The 22,818-nt window shown below is 41.1% G+C and overlaps 1 protein-coding gene across 7 annotated transcripts in view; it reads left to right on the top strand.

Annotated features, from left to right (window-relative positions):
• The window catches only part of COL19A1 (collagen type XIX alpha 1 chain), a 316,775-nt gene that overhangs the window by 26,612 nt on the left and 267,345 nt on the right, over positions 1-22,818 (top strand). For all 7 annotated transcript variants that reach the window (XM_037894282.2, XM_043542458.1, XM_043542459.1 and 4 more), the window contains 5 exons: positions 13,440-13,563; positions 13,943-14,218; positions 18,960-19,040; positions 21,107-21,232; positions 21,756-21,818. In XM_037894282.2, the coding sequence (XP_037750210.1) occupies positions 13,440-13,563; positions 13,943-14,218; positions 18,960-19,040; positions 21,107-21,232; positions 21,756-21,818 (670 nt within the window). The remainder of the gene's footprint in view (positions 1-13,439; positions 13,564-13,942; positions 14,219-18,959; positions 19,041-21,106; positions 21,233-21,755; positions 21,819-22,818) is intronic.

Consider the following 22,818-nt stretch of genomic DNA (forward strand, 5'->3'; position numbering starts at 1 on the left):
AATCAGATTCTTAAAAGAAGAATTTTAATTGAAGAAAAAAAGTAAAAGAATCACCTCTGTAAAATCAGGATGGTAAATATCTTATAGGGTAATCAGATTCAAAACATAGAGAATCCCTCTAGGCAAAACCTTAAGTTACAAAAAGACACAAAAACAGGAATATACATTCCATTCAGCACAGTTATTTTATCAGCCATTTAAACAAAACCAAATCTAACGCATATCTAGCTAGATTCCTTTTCTGTTCCCGGCAAAAGCATCACACAGACAGAGACAGCCTTTGTATCTCCCCACCCCCCAGCTTTGAAAGTATCTTGTCTCCTCATTGGTCATTTTGGTCAGGTGCCAGCGAGGTTATCCTAGCTTCTTAACCCTTTACAGGTGAAAGGGTTTTTCCTCTGGCCAGGAGGGATTTTAAAGGTGTTTACCCTTCCCTTTATATTTATGACGCATGGTATGCCCACATGTTGAATACTTCATTTAGTTCTGGTTGCCCCATCTCAAAAAAGATGCATTAGAATCAGAAAAGGTACAGAAAAAGGCAACAAATTATTAGGATGGAACAGTTTCCATATGAAGAGAGAATAAAAAGACTGGGACTGTTCAATTTAGAAAAGAGAGGGCGGGGGGGGGGAGTATGATAGAGGTCTATAAAATCATGGATGGCATGGAGATAGTAAATAGGGAGATGATATTTGCTCCTTCACATAACACAAGGACTAGGGGTCACCCAATTAAATTAATAGGAAGCAGGTTAAAAACAAAAGGAAGTACTTGTTCACAATTCACATAGTCAACCTGTGGAACTCATTGCCAGGGGATTTTCTGAAGGCAAAAAGTATAACTGGGTTCAAAAACGAATGAGAAAAGTTTATGGAGGATAGGTTCATCTGTGGCTACTAGCCAAGATGGTCAGGGATATAACCCCGTGGTGTGGGTGTATGTAAATCCCCAACTACCAGAAGCTGGATCTGGATGACCGGGATGATGTCATCCAGAATTGGGATGATGTTGTCAGAATTGCCCTATGCTGTTCATTCCCTCTGAAGCATCCGGCACTGGCCACTATCAGAAGACATGGTGCTGGGCTAGATGGACCATTGGTCTGACCTCTTACATCCATTTGTATGTTCTTATTGTGACAGATTTATGTTACCAATCTGCCTGAGGCTTCAGGTGATTAGGCTGAGGCCGCAGGATTTTTAGGGGAGGAGATGAAGGAGCACGCCAAGTGACGCCAAGTTTAAACCTTTATTAATCAAATAACAGCAGTGAGTGTTGGGCGCGCCCCACGTCTGTTAGAGGGAGGAAGAAAGTGTTAGTGTCCAAGCCCTGACCCACTTTCATACTTACACACGCACAACCCGAGGCTGGCCAAGCCTGGGTGTAACGTAAGAAGAAGGCTGGGGGGAAGGGTAGACGAGAGTTCTGCCCTGTGCACGGGTCGTCTAGTGTCCGCTGTAAATTTCTGACTTGCTTCAGCTCTCAGGAGAGTTTTAAGCCCTGGGTTCTTCCAGGGGCATTTTCATCCAGGAACCCTCGTCCCCCACTCTCGGTACCAGTCCAAACCAGCCTTCCATGGCTTCCTTAGTTTCCCCAGAACACACCGGTTTCAGGGTCGCAAGACTGTTGTTTTTTAACTTACTGACCTTTGCAATCTTACTAGTTTTGCAACCCCTTCAATTCTGTCTGGCTCTGTTCTCCTTTCTCACGGCTGGCCAGGGTTGAGATGCAGGCTTCTGGCTGTTTGGCAGCAGAGAGCTTGTTTGTGTGCGCTGGCCTTGGGCTGCAGTTTCATTCCTTATCTTTGGGCCTAGCTGGATTGTTGTGTTAACCCGTTCCTTTCTCCCTTCCTCCCCCTTCGGCCTCTTGTAATCTGCAAAGGAATCTTCCACTCCACACTCACACCTTCAACCCTTCCCAAAATACTTTCCAATGCATATAAAGGCATTAGCAATATACAACGCTGGTGCTGACCCAGGGGACCCCATGGTGGGGGTGCATTTTATTGTCACTGTCCCCCCCGCTTGACCCCGAATCAACACCCCATTGTAAGATGTCACCACTTAGGTTTCCACCCTCCTTCTGACATTGTGGCTAGTGTCACCGTTGGCCTCCTACACAAACAGCAATATAGTAAAAGCAAAATTATTAGAGCAGCAACAATTGCATACACATGCCAGTAGTGGCTTCTGGCTTTAGTAGTAATATAGCATAACACATCCCCTTGTTGACATAGATGCCCCACCCGAATGGCTGTGGCAAAGGCAGCTTTCTCCAGATTGAATGTGTGCTGCAGCATTGTAAAGGAGGAGGCATTTGTCTGGAACACGGTAAATTGCTCCCTGGTGTGCACCAATGGGAGAAAAACATTGGGTGTAATTCATGAAAAATTAAACACAATATAGTTAGAAATAGTAACTAAATAACAGTGGGCCAATGCAGTGAAAAATTTTGTGCTTGAGATTGTAACAGCAAGTCAGGGCACCTTGGGGTAGGTGGTCCTCCAAACACACGCAGAGGTAGTGGTAAACAGATGTGCTTTAGGGGGGGGCGTATCCTGATGCCTCCCCTTCCCAGCAGATCTGTTGACCCACCTCATAAAAGCGGCCTGGCATTACCCTTTTTTTATGCATTATTTGAGGGGGCTTTGTAGGCCATAGCTGCCAGGTGTTGCCCTCTGCAATTCATCTGTGCTGATAGTCAGCGGATGCAATCAGCACATACCGCTTAGCCATGTGACTGGGGGGAGCCACCTCCCACATGTCGCGATGGACCACTCAGTCCCAGAGGCAGCCTTTCCAAAGGCCTGGTTGGATTTTTATAGCAGGGGCCCACACTCCTTTCATGGGGCCAAAGGCAGTGAAGGAGCAGGCTATGCCTGTGCACTTCCAGTTAGTGAGCTTCCAGGAATAGCAAAAAGGCTATTGCTTCCGGGCAATCCCTGAGTGGAAATGGATTTCCCTGGGTCAGGCTCCATGGAGCACATCCTCCTGGACGCTACCGACTTGCTGGGTTACATATTGTTGGAGCTGGGAGCACACAGAATTTGAAGCTAGTTGGTCCCCGACCTCAATTATGGCCTCAATCAGTCCCCGCAAGGTGTCTCGCGTATGGAGGGCCAATTCAGCAGTATGTTTGAGGGCAAAGGTGGCCACTGTAAGGTGGGTGAGATCCACACTTGTGACCAGCCCCAGGGCCTTTTTCAACTGTCCCAACCGCTCGTCTCTTATGGCCCCTTGATGAATATTCCAAATGCTAGCTGCCAAATTGGTCCCATCCCACAGGAGCTCACCAAGGTCCACTTTTTCCAGGGGGACAACGCCTGCATAAGGAGGGCAAGTTGGAGGGTGGCCCCCCTGGTACAATTGGGAAGGAAGGCTGGGACTTGAAAGTGCTTCAGAGGCAAGTAAATGTCTAAAGCTCCCAAGGTGGCATTGAGGAGGATCCAGCGTTGAGTGGCTGCCTCCCATTTGGTGGCTGGTAAACTTTGCCACCACCGCTGGTGGGGGGAGATGTGGAGGTGCTTTTCTAGGACCATTCCCTGAAGACTGCGAGCTAAGCAAAGGAGGCTACAATTTAAAAGGGATGCTGGAAATTGTTTGGGGCATGTAATGTTTACCTTCCCATACTGGCAGGACGTGTGTGTGGATGAGTGGGTGATAGAACACATTATATATAATATTTGGAACTACGGGGATTGGGTTGAACCCTACACCATCCGGGTGCCAATATCGCAACCACACCCCGATGCCAGCTGTCAAAGTGAAGCACTGACTCTCATGGCATGTTGAACTCTTCTGTGATGTTGAAAATCTCCCCACGTACCTTCCCATCGGTGGTTCACTTGAGCCATTGCTCCCAGGTTTCTCCTTCCCAGTGGGGAACCACAAATGTTGGCAGTACGAATAGAGATCTTCCTCCTCCAAAGGTAGGGGCCATTGTTCCAAGGTGGAAACAAACTCTTTGCGGGGGGGTTTAGATGGAGATGGGATGCAATGTTGTCCCGGGCAGTGCTGCCTCGCGGGGTATGGAGTTCTTCTGGGTTAACCCCGTCTGGGACCCAATTGAGGAGGGGGAAATTGAGGCACATACAAAAACTATCTAAGTCATTAGTCATTCCGTTACAGCCCTCCCTCCCTTCCGTCATGGATGTCATTTGCCTGGTTTAGGAAGTCATAACAACAATATTGCATCCAGGGATCAGAAATTACTATTGCTCGCCAAAGGGCCTTTTATTCTGCTCCAGGCCACCACATGAGGAACAGGGTTTGTCCCTCTGGGGTCCAAGGGAGGTCCGGGGCCACCCACCAGGTATTTTGCTGTGGCCCTACTGTGTCTATCCAGACTATGCACTGCCTTCATGGCACCTCCCCTCCAGCCTTACGCCACATTGTGGCTCAGGCCCCATCAGCAGCTCGAACCAGGGAGAGCCTCTGGAGGTTTTTGGTTTTTTTTTATAATATAATTATTCAGATAATCCCATGAACAGATGAAAACCTAGATAGTCCAGGCAGATCGCAGGTCCACAACCGAGCCCCATGATGCCATGACCAGAAACCTAGGGAGAAACATGTTTTGAGCTGATTGGCATGCACCCATTTTAGTTTGTCTGAAGCTGGTAGCTGGAACTGGTACACTACTGGGGAGATGCGATTCACAATGGAGTACAGACCCACCCACGTGGAGTCCAGAGTGTGGGCTGCCTTCCCCAGCTTTTGCAACATTACCTTGTCTTTAATTTGCCATCCCTGGATGTCTTTAACAACGATTCCCTTACACTTGGCCTTTTTTTAATTTAAAGCGGCCTTTACTGCTTCGTGGGTTTCACATAGCTCTTTCCTCAACTGGGCAAAGCTGAGACTTTTTTGGTTGTGGCAAATAGTAAATGTGATTATTGGTAAGCACAGCACTTACATTATATTTACATTTGTTTACTAGTGGGTTGCTAACACTTTCATTCTTCCAAAACACTTCTTTCCAGGAGTTAACACATACACATTGCCCATTATACAGTACTTTGGTTTTATTATACAATTTATTTTACATACAGGATTCTAGTGAAATGTCTTTACTACAGGGCTCTGGAGCAACAGGCAAGGACAAGCATACCCACTTTTGAGGAGTCCACTCGGTATAATCTCTGGTATCCAGTAGCTTCCCTCCCTCACCAGCCAACTGGCTCAAGGTCTGGGGTAGCCAGAAGGATTCCATGTGCCATATGAGGAGTGGGCTAACTTTTTATATTTTTGCTTTTAGAGCTTGTTGGTGTGCGTTTTTAATAATAATTTCCTCAGTTAAAAGGTCTGGCCTTACTATGCTAGAAACATATTGCATTTATTCATATTGATAAGTATCAAACAGTGATTTTTTTCTTTGCTTTAGCAAGTGTATTAAAACCTTCGTGTTTCCTGATATTACCCAAAACATTTTGTGTTGCAAGGTGGACAAAGCAAGTATCTGCATTTCAGTACATTCCATAGCTATAGCAGTATGTTTTTTGTATTTTTATTTGTTTTTGTATTAGGCTGTCCTGTAGCTGGGACAGAGAGGTTAATTTATTTGTAATTATCTTCAGGTTTACAGTATTTATAATTCCTGCTTTAAAACTAATTCCTCCTAATATGGTGTCCACTATCTGAGGATGTTTCCCTGAAGTATTTTTTTAATACATAACAGTACTAGCAACAAGACAAACATCACAAGACAAAACATAGAACACAAAACACAATTTCTGTTGTGACAGTAGATTCATGGTATTTTGGGTTGCTTTTCATCTGGTATCAGCTTTTTCTGATTTTTTGAAAGACAAAAAAAAGTGTTTCTACCCCTTTGGGGGTGGTAGATTATTGCTTAAAATATTTCTTTCTTTCTTTCTTTCTTTCTTTCTTTCTTTCTTTCTTTCTTTCTTTCTTTCTTTCTTTCTTTCTTTCTTTCTTTCTTTCTTTCTTTCTTTCTTTCTTTCTTTCTTTCTTTCTTTCTTTCTTTCTTTCTTTCTTTCTTTCTTTCTTTCTTTCTTTCTTTCTTTCTTTCTTTCTTTCTTTCTTTCTTTCTTTCTTTCTTTCTTTCTTTCTTTCTTTCTTTCTTTCTTTCTTTCTTTCTTTCTTTCTTTCTTTCTTTCTTTCTTTCTTTCTTTCTTTCTTTCTTTCTTCTTTCTTTCTTTCTTTCTTTCTTTCTTTCTTTCTTTCTTTCTTTCTTTCTTTCTTTCTTTCTTTCTTTCTTTCTTTCTGTCTACAAATACCCTTGCTGATAGCAGTCAAAACAGAGGAATTACCCCCATATTTTCCTGTGTTTGTTCTATAGGCAGGCCAGGTTTCAATGGCTTCTACCTTTATTAGTTAGATAATTTGCATTAACACAGACACTTTCTGGCTTGCTTTTGGATCCAAAGCCATTAGCAGCTCAGAGACTTTGTCTTAAAAGGTACACAATCAACTTTCACCAGAGTTTTGATTACTTTTTACTTTTAACTTCTGCTTTTAAAACGTACAAAAATCTGAAAAAGAAAACATAACCTACTGTGGCTCCCGTTGGAGCCCTAATAGGATTTTAATTAAGTAGCATGGTATGTTCGCATTTTTTATTTTTTTTTAACAATATACACTGCACATGTCCTGGGGAAAATGCACATTCCTTCTACACTGCTCTTTTTTTACATAGCTGTATATAGGTTAAATTTCTTTTATACATTTGGGGCAGTTAAGTTCCAATAGAACCCCATTATATTCTTTTAGCAAATTTGACTAAATTGTCATAGTTAAATGATTTTAATTAGATAGTCTCTTTGCCTGGATTATTTACAGACATTTCTTTGGAAAAGGGCCCATTTTTCTTCAGAATGGCTGCAAAGAAACCAAGAATTCTCTTTTCATAACACTTTTAAAAAAAATATTTTTACAAAGTTTAACTGCTTAATTCCCTCCAGCCTCTACAGAGTTAACTTTTCACTTTTTCCTTAAATTACTTGCTTATCTCCCAAAATGACACCTTAATCAACTAAGATTTTAGCATTCCAAGTACTATTTCAGGTATCTGAATTCCCCATGTCTGCACTTACTCCTTTCCTTACTCCTGCCACTATGCCCTCAGGGCTTCCAACCTGTTTTCCAATTGTCTGGGCCCGATCTTGCTTTCCTTGCTGAACTATCCCTTTTCATGGACACAGGCTTTGTTCCTCTACCTATTTAGCGAGGAGGGTGGGCTCCTTAACTAGCCCCCACCCCACCTGGTCCCTTTCCTTAAACATTTTTTTTAAAATTGTGAAATCACCACAATATCATTCACAAAAAATACTGCACTGCCCAAACTCCTATATCCTTCAGAGTTTGGTTTAACAGAGCAAGATCTGTTTAAAAGGAGTAATCTTTTGAACAAAGTATCATCTTTGGATTGTTTCCTTGTAAACATTTTCTACACAGGTGCAACCACTATTTGCCCACACTCCTATATCCTTCAGAGTTGGGTCTCATATAGAAAACACTGCTTGAACATATTTCTTTATGAATCTCTTTTACCTGTATAACTCTTCTGTGCCCACACTCGTTCAAAACACAAAGTCTATACCAATCCCACAGCTGCCCCCAAGTTTTTACCCTTCTGCCTTACATACTCGGCATATAGGTCTAACAAATCCTGCCAAGTTTGCACACTTTTCTGAAGCTCTGCCATGGAACCCCAGGGATTGTGTCCCACCTTGATGAGAGCCCTCTCCAGCCAGGAGAGGTCCTCAAACCCCTTTGAAAGAGGCAACAGGGTCCCGTCCCTTTTTGTCACCCCTCCCGCGGCTCGGGCATCAGGTCCACCAACCTCCTGTGACACCAGCGGGCCAGGCAGTGGGACACCCATGTCCACGCTACCTAATGCCCGTGCTTCCGGCCTTGAACCCATCGTGGATGCCATCTTCCCACGACCGCGGGACTTCTGAGTCTGCAATCATACCCTTTCGTTTCCTGAACATGCCGACGCAATTCGTTAGTACTGCCAGTTAGAACAGTTGGTGTGCTCCTCAGAGCCCCCCCACCCACTTGTCCATCAAAAATGTGACAGATTTATGTTACCAATCTGCCTGGGGCTTCAGGTGATCAGGCTGAGGCCACAAAAACTTTAGGGGAGGAGATGAAGGAGCACACCAAGTGACTAAGTTTAAAGCTTTATTAACCTAATAACAGCAGTGAGTGCTGGGCGCGCCCTACGTCACTCATAGGGAGGAAGAAAGCATTAGTGCCCAAGCCCTCACCCACTTTCATACATACACATGCACAACCCAAGGCTGGCCAAGCCTGGGTGTAACGTAAGAAGAAGGGGGGTGGCAGGAGGGTAGACGAGAGTTCTGCCCTGTGCACAGGTCTTCTAGGGTCCACTATAAATCTCCAACTTGCTTCAGCTCTCAGGAGGGTTTTAAGCCCAGGGTTCTTCCAGGGGCATTTTCGTCCAGGAACCCTCGTCCCCCGTGCTCTCAGTACCAGTCCAAACTGGCCTTCCGCAGCTTCCTTAGTTTCCCCAAAACACACCGGTTTCAGGGTCGCATGACTGTTGTTTTTTAACTTACTGACCTTTGCGATCTTACTAGTTTTGCAACCCCTTCAGTTATGTCTGGCTCTGTTCTCCTTTCTCACAGCTGGCCGGGGTTGGGATACAGGCTTCTGGCTGTTTGGCAGCAGAGAGCTTGTTTGTGTGCGCTGGCCTTGGGCTGCAGTTTTATTCCTTATCTTTGGGCCTAGCTGGATTGTTGAGTTAACCCGTTCCTTTCTCCCTTTCTCCCCCTTCGGCCTCTTGTAACCTGCAAAGGAATCTTCCACTCCACACTCACACCTTCAACCCTTCCCAAAATACTTTCCAGTGCATATAAAGGCGTTAGCAATATACAGCGCTGGTGCTGACCCAGGGGACCTCATGGGGTGGAGAGGGGCATTTTATTGTGACATTATGTGTGTGAATGTGTGTTCTTTGGCATACCGTACAGTGCTCTGATGTCACAGGGAGGACACTCTGGGTGTTTGTGGGCAGGCTGGTGGCAGATGGCCGATACTACAACCTATGCTAGAGTTCAAAATAGATAGGTTTTACACCTTTGTGCTGTTCAGGGAGTGTAGAGTGCAGACTTTTTTTCATCTGAGCCTGTCTTTTTTTCCTATGGTCACACTTTCTTTCTCTGAGCTGCTCACATATTGGGTGATACTACATCATGCTATCATCACTGCGCTATGTACAGGCACAGTATAGTGCTACATAAATCTTCGTGTAACTTGCCTCTTTTTCACTAATGTGCAGTGCTGTGTATTTCCTTTACTATTGCAAATAATGGATAGCTCATTGTATTGTCATGGGGAATTCCTTTTACATGCTCACACTGATAGGAGCATCTAAATTGAACACTATATTAAGCTTTCAGAGAGATTCTAAATTCCAGATCTAATGTTCTGTAAGATTCTAAATTAGAATTTATGTTTTTCCCATATTAACATTATGGTGCCCTCTGATTTAGGGTATGTGTCTTTCTATGAGTGCTATTGTGTATTAAAACACGTCTCTTTAATACACCCTAATTTCGGTTCTGATCAAATGTTATATAATTTCAATCTTTTTGTCTTAGTATAACACTTTTACTAATCAGCTCTGTCTAGACACTCTTTAAACCAGGTAGCTGCTTTTTATTCTATTAGATATAGTTAGAGCCATTCAAGTAATAGAAGATAGGCAAAACCCAATCTTTCTTGAGGATGCCAGTTTTCCAGGCTCCATTCCCTAGATGCCTGCATTATGGAATTCACGATTGAATGGGAAGCACATCCTGTAAGGGATCCATTAATGATTTTCCATTAATTGGTCACAGGGAATGTTCCTTTACTTGTGCTGTTGACATTCTTCCTCCCCTCAGAGACTAAATGCATGCCTTCTATGTGCCTTTTGTTAAATTAGGTCTTTGGAATACAGTAGCTATGCTGGCATAATGCAATTGGGATAACTGTAAAGTACAGTTTTACACTGGTCTATCTTCCAAAGAAGTGAAGAGCATGAGGAGAGAGTAATTGTTGTTGTTGTTGTTTTTGGTTTTTAAATGTGATAAAACAATGAATCAGCTACATAAGTCTATTGACTCACCAGTCCATTGTGAGTCTGATCCTCCTAGTGTGAATCTCATTTAGAAATCTAAAATTCTTCAACATTTTCAGCATTATCAGAAAATCATATGAAGCATAATTAATAGTTTGTGGGATAAATGAATTCCTGGTCTAACTCCATTTAAATCAATGGAGTTACACTAGGAATTAATTTGACCCTGTGTGCTTTTTTGTCGTTTACTCTAAAATGCTCTCCTCCATTGTCACTCTTCCAGCTCAGTGACAAGGGAAGCAAGGACAAGCCCATTATATCTGAACTTTTATTCTGTTTCCCAACTGTTTGATAAACAGTGCGGAGAGAGGGATGTGTTTTTCGTGTGATGCACACTGCACAGACAGTCACAATTCTCCTTTGTAGTATATCTGAGGTAAACTTTCAAAAGACAATTAAACATTGTTCATTTAGGCAGCATCACGAATGTCTTTGGTGCTTAATGGAGCTAATGAGAGAATCACTGAACTGTACTTTCTTAATGTAAACAAAGTGCCCAGAAACTTCTCCACTATATGGCTTAAAGACCTTTCTCTTTCCTTCTCCCCTTCACACCAACTTCTTCAGAGTTTCCTAAACTTTCACTGCCTCTCTCTCTGACTGGTAAAAGATTTTGACGACACTCTTCTGCCTCAAGAAATACCAGCTGTTCTGACCTAATTCTCGCAGTAGCTAAAACCCTCCCATGTCTCCTTAAAAAGGTGTTCAGATATCATGGTGATAGGCACCTTAGGAAAATGAACTGTCAAACACTCCCATGTACGGATGTGCTGTGTGGGTTTGTGACGGGCTGGGGTACCCCATCCTGTGTGGGGTGAGTTCACCGCATCCTTCAAGCTGACCTCTATCTCTAGGCCGTGACACCTAAGGGCTAAAGTCAGTAGAGTTGACCTGATCTGCAGGGCTGTAAGGCCTAGTGGCTGGAGTCTATATAATCGTCCTGTTTCACAAGTCAGTGAGGCCTAGTGGCCAGTGTCAATAGAGTTACCCCAGGTTCGCAGGGCAGTGAGGCCTAGCGACCAATGTCAGTAGAGATACCCCAGGTTCGCAGGGCAGTGAGGCCTAGCGGCCAGAGTCAGTAGAGTTGCCCTTCAGGGCAGGGCTGTATGGCCTACTGGCCAGGTGGGGCATGTGGGCTGCCATGGGTGAGTGGGGCCATGCTGGTGGGTGAGTGGCGGCCAGGGTAGGGGGACCCAGGTCCTCCTTGCTCCACTGGGTCAGGACCCTGTCATTGGTGAGTGTGTCTGCCAATGAGTCAGGGATCTCTGTCCACAATGCGCTGACTATCATCAGGACAATGGGCTACTTCCTACTGTGATACTTGTGGTGGCAATCTGTGCATCTTCAGGGTCTCCGGGTTCCTCGGCCGGTGCCACTCCCTGTAGCTCAGACCTCCCTGGGGCATCCATAGGTAGCTGGATGTCTGCTTGGGTCTTGGTGCCTCTGGCTTCCATGGTCTGGGGCTCCAGTTGCACCCAGGCGGGAGCCAGCAAGGAATGTCCTTCCTCTCTGGCAGTCAGCCCAGGCTGAGCTAGGCTGCTCCCTCTTATACTGGTGCTCCACCTGGAGCATGCCCAGTAGGGATGTGGGGGCATGGCTTCCTCCACCCACAGTGAGGACTTAACCTTTCCCTGTCCAGTGCGGGGCGAGTTCACCCTGTCACAGGGTTATGGGTGTCTGTCACAGATCCTACTTGTCTTACATTTCACTGTAAAACAGGACTGGTCCTACCTCTTAAAAATAATTTACTGCTCATCGAAGGAGGCTCTTGCGTATTGTTTAGATTTGCAAGTACATGAAAAATCTTGCTCTCATGAACTGGGGCACCAGTTCACTTCTTTCTAAATGGGAACATGCAAATAATTGATATGTAGATTCAGACTACCAACCTTTTTAGAAACTATGCCCCTTTCTCTTGATCTGAGCCTTCCCTAACTCACCTTTGGGAAAACGAGAGTATTCCAGCATAACCACCTTCATGAGTGAAGGATACAAGAAGCCCTCAAAGCAATAAATTATTGTACTTTTAAAATCTCACTTCAGAATCAAGACTTGAAAAAGCCCTATTTTTTAAAAAAAATGTTCATCTATTTCACATAAAAAGACAAAAAGATAGCTGTGCAAAGACTATCGGTAGCCAGGCAGATTATTAAAATCAGTCCCTAAAAACTACAAAAACAAGAGCAAAACAATGTCAGTCCCCCTCTTGCCCCACCACCAACAAAACAACCAGTCATTGATAACATAAAAAACCCCATCACATCTCAGAACCCACAGAAATGCTTAATCTGAAACAGACTGCAGAACATCACAAGTGGATCACACTATGTGCTTTCACATCTTATCTTGATCTTCCACCTGCTCCTATTGCTTTTCTCAAAACAAATATTTCTTTAGACTCTTCTGTAATCATCCTTAAGACTCCTCACTGATCATTCACTGAATCTTTAATTTCTCTATGGAGCTATTTGTTTATCTAAATCACTCACTTTTAAGATGAACCTGGCAGGATTTCATTGAGCATTTACATGTGTAATTGCTGCACTGCAAACTTTGAAATATTTAGGTGTTCTTGTTTTTGTCCCAAAATAAGTGACTATATGAATTGATGGCAAAACTTCTGTGTACATTTTCTCAAGTGGTAAGAGATGACGTGTTTTATGCATATATTAGTTTATTTTCCTACCCGATCTGCAGATAAATAAATTATAATGCAATATTCATTAATGTTGGAGGTTATCTCTTGTTTCTATTACATTAGGAGGTCATATTGACAGATATGGGATTACAAAAGGATGTAAATGAGTGTGTAATTGTATTAACATCTACAGTGATAGAAAATTAAACCATTTATATTGCATGGTCATGGGGAGGGTGAAAGGGAACATTTGTCTGCTTTATCAGATTATCAGGTTTCAGGCATTCTGATGAGGGGAGTGTCTATAAATCCAGGTGGACACCATGTATTTTTTTCATTAGACAAGTATTGTTCCCTGAGTAATGAAATATAGAATAGCATACTACAAAATGCCAGTGCAGTTTTGTTATATATGTATCTGTTGTTTACATCTGTCTCACCTGTTCAAAACATTTCTTCAGTGCTGGAAAAGCAATTGTGTTTGCAGCATAGTAACTTTCAGTTTCAAAATTCAAAGACTTAATTATTGCAACCGTTGGCCTCAGTAGGGTTTCATGAGTGTAAATGAAGTCATGATTTGATACTGTGTGTTGAACATATGTCTGCTGTATCCTTAGTTCCCTTCCCCCACCTTCCTTTCATGTATCAGAATAAAAAGAACCAGTTTTCTTTCCCCCTGCACCCATAGGCAAGTATTTCCAAATGGGCTTCCTGAAGAATACTCTTTAATAGCCACATTCCGTGTAAGGCGAAACACCAGAAAGGAGCGGTGGCATATATGGCAAATTTTAAATCAGTATGATACCCCACAGGTAAGAATATATTTTATTTTTCACTTAGTTTTCAGTTTTTTTGTTGGAGGAGGATAGGATAGGTTAGTGGGTCTTTTGCCTCCGGATTCAGATCTCATTTACATAAGATTAATCTGCTGTTCTGAAATAGCATGGTGGTCATTATTCAAATCACAGAAATACAGAAGTTCAGCAAAATTTCTCCAGTAATATTGGAATGGTACTAGGTGTGTTGCAATGTTAGATGGATGGACACTGAAAAAGTTACGTGAGAGAATATTTCATGATTCCTGCCTAATCTATGCTATTAGGTTGCTCACTTATTTTTCTTCCTGGTTTACGTACAGTTTATGTTTGCTTGTAATTCCGATTTATACTAAAGTATGCTTTTTTTCCCCAGGTGTCTGTCATAGTTGATGGTTCAAAAAAAGTTGTGGAATATATAGCCAAATCTGCTCAGGGAAATGTGCTACACCACACTTTTAAAAATCGTGAAATTTATCCTCTCTTTGATCGGCAGTGGCATAAGCTTGCCATTAGCATACAGTCAAGGATCGTTTCCCTCTATGTGGATTGTAACTTAATTGAGAGATGGCAGACTGATGTAAAGAACTCCATTGACTTTCAAGGAAGGACTTTCATTGCTGCTCGAGCTGCAGATGACAAGCCCGTAGATGTGAGTTGTACCAGTGAGATGATTCTTAAAGCAGAATGGGATAATATGGAAATCGTGTTTTAAACATATTTGTAACAGCATACTAAATAAATATGAAAACAAAACAAAATGCAAAAAAAGAATACCCATTGAGTGTTTTACACCAGTTCACTGTTTGATTTTTTTGATATTCTCTTCTAAACAAGGTGTCAACTCATGCAATCTCTATTCAGGCAAAACTCTCCATTGTTCTAAATGGGCAATATTGTCTGAATAAGGACTACAGAATCGGGTTCCTGTTTTCAGTATTATTTACATTTCTGTATCCATTTAGAAGTTAAAGTCATTTTGACTTATTACTACTATACTGTTTAGGGCTCACTTTATAGTAATAATTTTGTTTTCAGTTTTCAATTTTCATATTATCTAATTTGTCATCGAAAGGGAAAGAATGTATAACATATTTAGCCACTCCAAGTATTTTCATGGGAACCATTAAATCCTCACCTACGCAAACATGGTAGATGTATGAGTCTGAAAATAGTATAATTCATGCAACTACAGTCAGGGGAACTTCATAAGATGATTATTATTGTCTTTAAATAAAATGGTGTGGTAAGAACTCTGCTGCAGTGCCAAGGCAATTGAATTTCCCTCTCCAGTGATAATGGGGCCTTTATTTATATGCTATTTGAGTCACCAAAGTAACCCTTACATAGATCAATCTATATTCTACTCCAGAGATTTTTCCTCTTATACTTTTTTGTGGAAAAACTCAGAGGAAGTAATTTTGAAGTTGTGAGAAATGTTAGTTTTAATATTTAGTACACATCTGCCTACCAGGTTTTAAGCCTACTGTGTGGGGTTTAGAGTGATGACATGAAAATTTCCAATTGCATTCTACATTCAGCACATTATTATTCATGGTAACTGTTTTACTTTATTTTATATTATTAGCATAACCTAGCATTATTGCAGAGCTTGATCCTGCACAGTGCTGAATACTCTGGTCCTGATCCAGAAACACACTTAAGCACGGGCTTAACTTCAGTGGAACTACTCATATACTTAAAGTTAAGCAAGTCCTTACTGGATGGTAAGAACATAAGAACGGCCATACTGGTCAGACAAATGGTCCGTCTAGCACCGTATCCTGTCTTCCAGCAGTGGCTGTTGCCAGATGCATCAGAGGGAATGAACAGAACAGCGCAAATTATTGAGTGATGTATCCCCTTTCATTCAGTCCTGGCTTCTGGCAGTCAGAGGTTTAGGGACACCCAGATCATGGGCTTGCTTCCCTGACCATCTTGGCTAATCGCTCTTGATGGACCTGTCCTTCATGAACGTATCTAATTCTTTTCTGAGCCCAGTTATGCTTTGGGCCTTCAAAACATTCCCTCGCAATGAGTTCCATAGGTTGACTAAGCGATGTGAGAAGTACTTCCTTTTGTTTGTTTAAACCTGCTGCCTAATTAATTTAATTAATTAATTTGGGTGACCTGATTCATGTATTATGTGAAGGGATAAATAACACTTCCTTATTCACTTTCTCCACACTATTCATGATTTTATAGACTTCTCTACCATATTCCCCCTTAGTCATCTCTTGTCTAAGATGAACAGTCTCAGTCTTTTTAATCTCTTCTTTTATGGAAGCTGTTCCATCCCCCTAATCGTTTTTGTTGCCCTTCTCTGTGCTTTTCCAATTCTAATATATCTTTTTTTTGAGATGAGGCAATGAAAAGTGCAAGTAATATTCAAGATGTGGGTGTACCATGGATTTAAAAAGTGGCATTATGGTATTTTTTTATTATCTATCCCTTTCCTAATAGTTCCTAACATTCTGTTAGCTTTTTTGACTGCTGCTGCACACTGAGCAGATGTTTTCAGAGAACTATCCACAAGATTTCTTTCTTGAGTCGTAACAGCTAATTGAGACACCATCATTTTCTATGTATAGTTGGGATTCTGTTTTCCCATGTGCATTACTTTGCATTTATCAACATTGAATTTCATCTGCCACTTTATTGCCAAGTCACTCAGTTTTATGAGATCCTTTTGTGATTCTTTGCTGTCAGCTTTGAACTTAACTATCTTGAGTAATTTTGTATTGCCTGCAGTATTTGCCATCTCACTATTTACCCCTTTTTCCATATCATTTATGAATATATTGAACAGCACTGGTCCAGGACAGATCCCTTGGGGTCTCCGCTATTTACCTTTGTCCACTGTGCAAAATGACGATTTATTCATAACCTTTGTTTCCTATCTTTAAACCAGTTACTGATTCATGAGAGGACTTTCCCTCCATGACTGCTTAGTTTACTTAAGAGCAGTTGGTGTGGGGCCTTGTCAAAGGCTTTCTGAAAGTCCAATTACACTATGTCAATTGGATAACTGTTGTTCACATGCTTTTTGACATCCTCAGAGAATTTTAATAGATTGGTGAAGCATGCTTCCCCTTTACAAAAGCCATGTTGACTCTTCCCCAACATATTGTGTTCATCTACATGTCTGATATTTCTGTTCTTTACTATAATTTCAACCAGTTTTCCTGGTAGTGAAGTTAGGTTTACTGACTTGTAATTGCCAGGATTGCTTTGAGAGCCTTTTTTGAGAAACTGGTGTTACATTAGCTATCTGCCAGTCATCTGGTACAGAGACTGATTTAAGCGATAGATTACATACCACAAATAGTAACTGCAATTTATATTTGAGTTCCTTCTGAACTCTTGGGTGAATACCAGCTGGTCCTGGTGACTTATCACTACTTTATCAATTTGTTCCAAAACCTCCTCTACTGATTCCTCAGCCTGGGACAGGACCTCAGATTTGTCATCTAAAAAGAATGACTCGGGTGTGGGAAACTCCCTCACATCCTCTGCAGTGAAGACCAACAAAAAGAATTAATTTGGCTTCTCCACAACAGTCTTGTCTTCACGGAGTGCTCGTTCAGCACTTTGATCATCCAGTGGCCCCACTCGTTGTTTGGCAGGGTTCCTGCTTCTGATGTTCTTACACAAAAACTAAACAGGAACTTTTTTTTTTTTGCTAGTTGCTCTTCAGATTCTTTTTGGCCTGCCTAATTATACTTTTACATTTGACTTGCCAGAGTTCATGTTCCTTCATATTTTCTTCAGTAGGATTTGACTTCCAATTTTGAAGGATTTCTTTTTACCTCTAACCACCTCTTTGGCTAACCAACAAAGTAAAAAAGGCATTTTTTAGTCCTCTTTGCTGCTTTTTTAAATTTGGGATATACTTTTAGTTTGAGTCTGTATTATGGTGTTTTTAGTTTCCATGCAGCTTACGAAAGTGAAATGCTTGTGCCTTTTAATTTCCATTTAACTAACTTCCTCATTTTTGTGAAGTTTCCCTTTTTGAAGTTACATTCTACTATGGTGGGTTTCTTTAATATTTTTCCTCCTACAAGAAAGTTGTTTTAATTACATTATGGTCGCCATTACTGAGCTATTCATCTATATTCCACTCTTGGACCAGATCCTGTGCTCCACTTAGGACTAAATCAAAGATTGCCTCTCCCTCTGTGGGTTCTGGGACCAGTTGCTCCAAGAAGAACTATATGGTGTCCAGAAATTTTATCTCTGCCTCCTGTCCTGAGGTGACATGTACCCAGTCAATATAGTTGAAGTCCCCCATGATTATTGGGTTTTCTGTTTTAGTAGCCTGTCTTATCTCCCTCAACATTTCAAAAGCACCATCACCATCCTGGTCAGGAGGTTGGTAGTATATCCCTTTCGCTATACTCTTATTATTCAAGCACGGAATTTCTATCCAAACAGATTCTATGATCAAGGCCAGAGTACTTATCATCTTGCACGTTGAAGCCCATATTTATTTAAAATGTATAATGTCTCCCACCACCTCAGGACCTGCCCTTAAATCCTAAATACAGCCCAGCCATTAACACACAATAAAAGACCAAATTTTCAGTGGACTTTGCCAGTAGGGAATTGCCCTTGCATGGGGGAAATCCACTGACATAAAACTGGTGGAGGCCGTGGAGATGGTTCGTGCACCACCAAGCACTCTTGAAACTCCCCAGTGTATATGGTGTTTTCGGGGAGAGAGGAGGTGTGCTGGGGCCAGGGCAGGATTGAGGAGGGGTTGTTGGGAGCAGAGCCGTGTTATGCCAATTCTCCTCTGATAAAAAGTACCTTATGTGAGTGATTTAAGTTAGAGTAGGTTGGCCTCTGCACTAACTTCTGCCAGGACTATAATCAGCTAACTATAATCAGCTTCCTGGGGCTACCTCCTCTCTGACAGTCCATCCTAAAGTATCCAGAATAAAAGACTTGATTCCTGCTCTTCAAATGACGTAGTGGAATGGGCCAAGCAAAGGCCTGTCCAAAGTGATAGATCATACTCTGGCTTTAGTGGATTGCTAGAAGAGCTCACTTCAGGGGTGTGAGATTGAGAATGCACTTCATTGAGTATTTAAAATGCAGGACAGATAGCAAGAGTGATGCAGAGGATTACAACTTCCATGAAGATAACTGGGTCCCAATATAGGATTTACACTGCAGTAGCTGAGAGAAGAATTTGGTCCATCATACTTGTGATTTTTTTATTAAGTTCTGAATTTGTCTGTTTCTTACATACTTAAGTCAAATGTGATATTTTCAGAATGACCAATTATAATGGCAAGTTCTGAAAATTACTGTAGTTTCCACTAGTGCCTAAATATATTCCTTTTTTACTGTTGATATAAATCCCTACTCTTTTTTACATTTTTTAACAGATTGAACTTCGCCGCATAACAATTTATTGTAACCCAAAATTTGCAGCTCAAGAGACCTGTTGTGAAATATCTGAGGGCATGGTAGGTTATTTGTAAAACTGTACATATAAAACTGAAAATGCATTAATCATCTTTTATGACAAAACTTTCACCTTATTTTATTTAAAGAATGTAAACAAGGAGCATGGCCACGTTAAATTGGCCTTTCCTAAAAATGGGATACATTTTCCAGGAGAGCTCTTGCTAGGTGGATTGTTGAAACAGGATAGCATTGGCAAAGCAGCACTTCAGTGAAAGAGGAATATGAGGGACACTGTCCCAATGAAGAACACTGGAGGCTGCCATGCCCCTCTTTCTAGATACAGTTATCCATACTAATTAATAGTCGAGGAAGTCACGGGTAGAGTGATTAGAATGTAGATCTTTCCCACTGAGCTAAAGGAATGGGAGGTTCCAGAGAAAAGAGAGACTTTTATACTTTATTATCAGCTTTACTTATGATTCCATTATGTGTCGACAGTGGGGCTTGTGGAAGGGGCATTACAAACCTGTGTGAGATAGAATGGAGTGGAGAGGGAATGGGCCAGAACTTTTGATAACATACTTTCATTTTAAGACTATAAGGAAAATAGAAATAAAGAAAATAAACAACTGAATGTCCTGTTCCTGACAACTATATTTTTATCTTTGATGTAGTTTGCATTTTTTGGTTATGCATATAGTAAAGATAAGGTACCATATTCATTGAATTCAGTGGAGTTACTTTTCTCCTTTGTTTTGACAGATACAAGCTATGTGGGCTTGAAGTCACTGGGATTACTCATTTGCTTGAAGCTGAGCATTTGAATAAGTGCTTTGCTGAACCAGGCCCATATTTTTTAAATAGTTGTACCTGAGTTGTGCATGCAAAATGTGCACTAGGACACAACTAAACACAAATTTGAAGAGAAGAAGAAGCTGTGATCCTGCAGTCATGGAATTTCACCCAGAATATATCTCTTGTGCAGAATTTTGCTTCATAATATAAGCTTTTCTTTTAAGACAATGCATTTTAAACAGGCTATGAAACAACTAATAATTTTAGTTATGTATGGAAAAGGTCACACTGAATATATGTTTGCAGTATTGTAGCCATGTTGGTCCCATGATATTAGAGAGCCAAGGTGGGTGAGGTAATATATTTTATTGGACCAACTTCTGTTGGTGAGAGAGACAAGTTTTCGAGCTACACTGAGCTCTTCTTCAGGTCCTTCTTTAGCCACCTTGTCATATTGAATTTATAGCATCCTTAAAGTACAGTTCCACTACGCAGATAAAAGAAGCTTTGAATTCTAGTATATCTTATTCCACAGACAAATGACAAAGCTTCCTGTGCTGAAGATGTAAAATGAATGGCCTAAACATTGTTACGTTATTATAATCATCATAAACGTAGTTGTTTTAAATGTAACTATTGTAAGCAATTTTATATTTTCTGATTTTTATAAGCCTTTCTTAGCAACCATAATGGCTAAAAATGCATTGTTTTAAAAGAAAAGCTTATATTATGAAGCAAAATTCTGCACAAGAGATATATTCTGGGTGAAATTCCATGACTGCAGGATCACAGAGACCCTGGTTATTTCTTCATTAGAATATGCCAGTTTCTGTTCACCTGACTTTCAGCATACCTAACGAGTAGCCTCAGCTCAGATGGTTTCCAGACATTTGAGCATTGGCTTCAGTTTGGGGGGTTTCTGAACGGTAAACCCAGCAAGTTACATTACAAAAGTGACAACCTCCCCCCTTGCCCATGAGCTCCCCTCTTAATTTTAATCATTTCCTGGGGTGACAAGGTGGCTCAGTAGCCTTTTATTCCCCTCTTCCATTTTCAGGGAAACTAGGATCCTCACACTGTGACAGGAGAGATCGTGGATTTCCTAACATTGTATTACACCTAGAGTGACTTCTGTTTTATTTATAAAACAGGCATATTTGCCTAGGTTTGGTTTCAGTGCAGAAGGATCACACATCTGTAGTCTTCATTTTACTGGTACTGTGTGCAGTAACCTGAGACAAAAAAGGCTGAATAGGAACAATGTTTGGATTTTTACTTGTCAGTTACCAGCAGTGGACTCAATCCAGAATAATCATTATTTCTATTTTAGTGCCCACTGGAGGACAGTTTCATTACTACTTCTTCGTCACCAGTGACTGTTCATGTCAGCAAAATACATGCTCTTCCAGTAGCACAGCAGGAGTCTAAAGACCAATGCCTCTGCTTTCCAAACAAAGTATGAGAGTCTTCTTCTACACTTATATCCTTTATCTTGCATGCTTTGCAGATTCTCAAACTGTTATTTAATGCACCATGCTGCTTAATTGATACAGGTGTAGAAATTCTGAATTTCTTTGGAGGTGTGGAAATGGTTTATTTCTGTGGTGGTGCACCTAGCCTTATATTTGGAGGTTAAGATAAAATAAATGTAAATTAAATTAAAAGTTAATGTTTGTTAGCTTTACAAGATTAAATGTCTTGAATACACAAAACAAATGGACTGTTGTTGGATCATCTTCAGAAGCAGCATCAAAAATGAAAACTATTCTTTCACAATTATATTTTAACCTAGATTTGCATATGTGAGAGTTCACTATTTCCTGGAATCTTATCTTTTTAGTGTCAGATGGCAGCACTGTGTCATTGTCCCAGTGTTAGTGCCATATTTGTCTTGACCAATTTGTATTGTTGAAGTTTCTGTGGTAGAAAAAGGAAAAATATCACATATTTCTGTTGTCTGAAAACTCATTTTTAAACAGGGTGAAGCAGGATTGCCAGGAGTAGCTGGTTTGCCAGGTCAGAAAGGAGATAAAGGAGAAAAGGTAAGATGCCAATCCCCTATGACACCTGCCAAGGCTTTACCTCTGTTTCTTCCTTCTTTCTGTAACAGGACAGCTTATACAGCTTTTTTTTTTTTGAGAAATCCTTTTATACATCTATTAAATATAATAATATAAATATTAAATTAATTATATTATGATAAAACAGAACGGTACCCATCCCATGGTCCTTCCATTTTCCTTGTGCTTTTCCTTTTTCCTTACTACCACTGTCCTGGATCCTGCAGGAAGACAGACAAGAGACCCAGAATGTGGTTTAACTAGGCCAGTGCTTTAAGTAATATCTGTGTAGCCTTTTATTTTATTTAATGTTAATTATGCTGTAGTGGGTTCAGCTCCGGTAGCTTCAGTCTCAAGCTCAATAGAATTATGTTTGTTCTAGATTTAGACCTCACAGGAACACATGAAACCATAGAAAGAAAAGGAGTACTTGTGGCACCTTAGAGACTAACAAATTTATTTGAGCATAAGCTTTCGTGAGCTACAGCTCACTTTACCGGATGCATTCAGTGGAAAATACAGTGGGGAGATTTATATACATAGAGAACATGAAACAATGGGTGTTACCATACACACTGTAACAAGAGTGATCACTTAAGGTGAGCTATTACCAGCAGGAGAGCCGGGGGGGGGGGCGCTGGGGGGGACACTTTGTGTAGTGATAATCAAGGTGGGCCATTTCCAGCAGTTAACAAGAACATCTGAGGAACAATGGAGGGTGGAGGGGAGGAAATAAACATGGGGAAATAGTTTTACTTTGTGTAATGACCCATCCACTCCCAGTCTCTGTTCAAGCTTAAGTTAATTGTATCCAGTTTGCAAATTAATTCCAATTCAGCAGTCTCTTGTTGGAGTCTGTTTTTGAAGTTTTTTTATTGAAGAATTGCAACTTTTAGGTCTGTAATCGAGTGACCGAAGAGATTGAAGTGTTCTCCCAACTGGTTTTTGAATGTTATAATTCTTGACATCTGATTTGTGTCCA

Source organism: Chelonia mydas, chromosome 3, assembly GCF_015237465.2.
Source record: "Chelonia mydas isolate rCheMyd1 chromosome 3, rCheMyd1.pri.v2, whole genome shotgun sequence".
Lineage (NCBI taxonomy): Eukaryota > Metazoa > Chordata > Testudines > Cheloniidae > Chelonia > Chelonia mydas.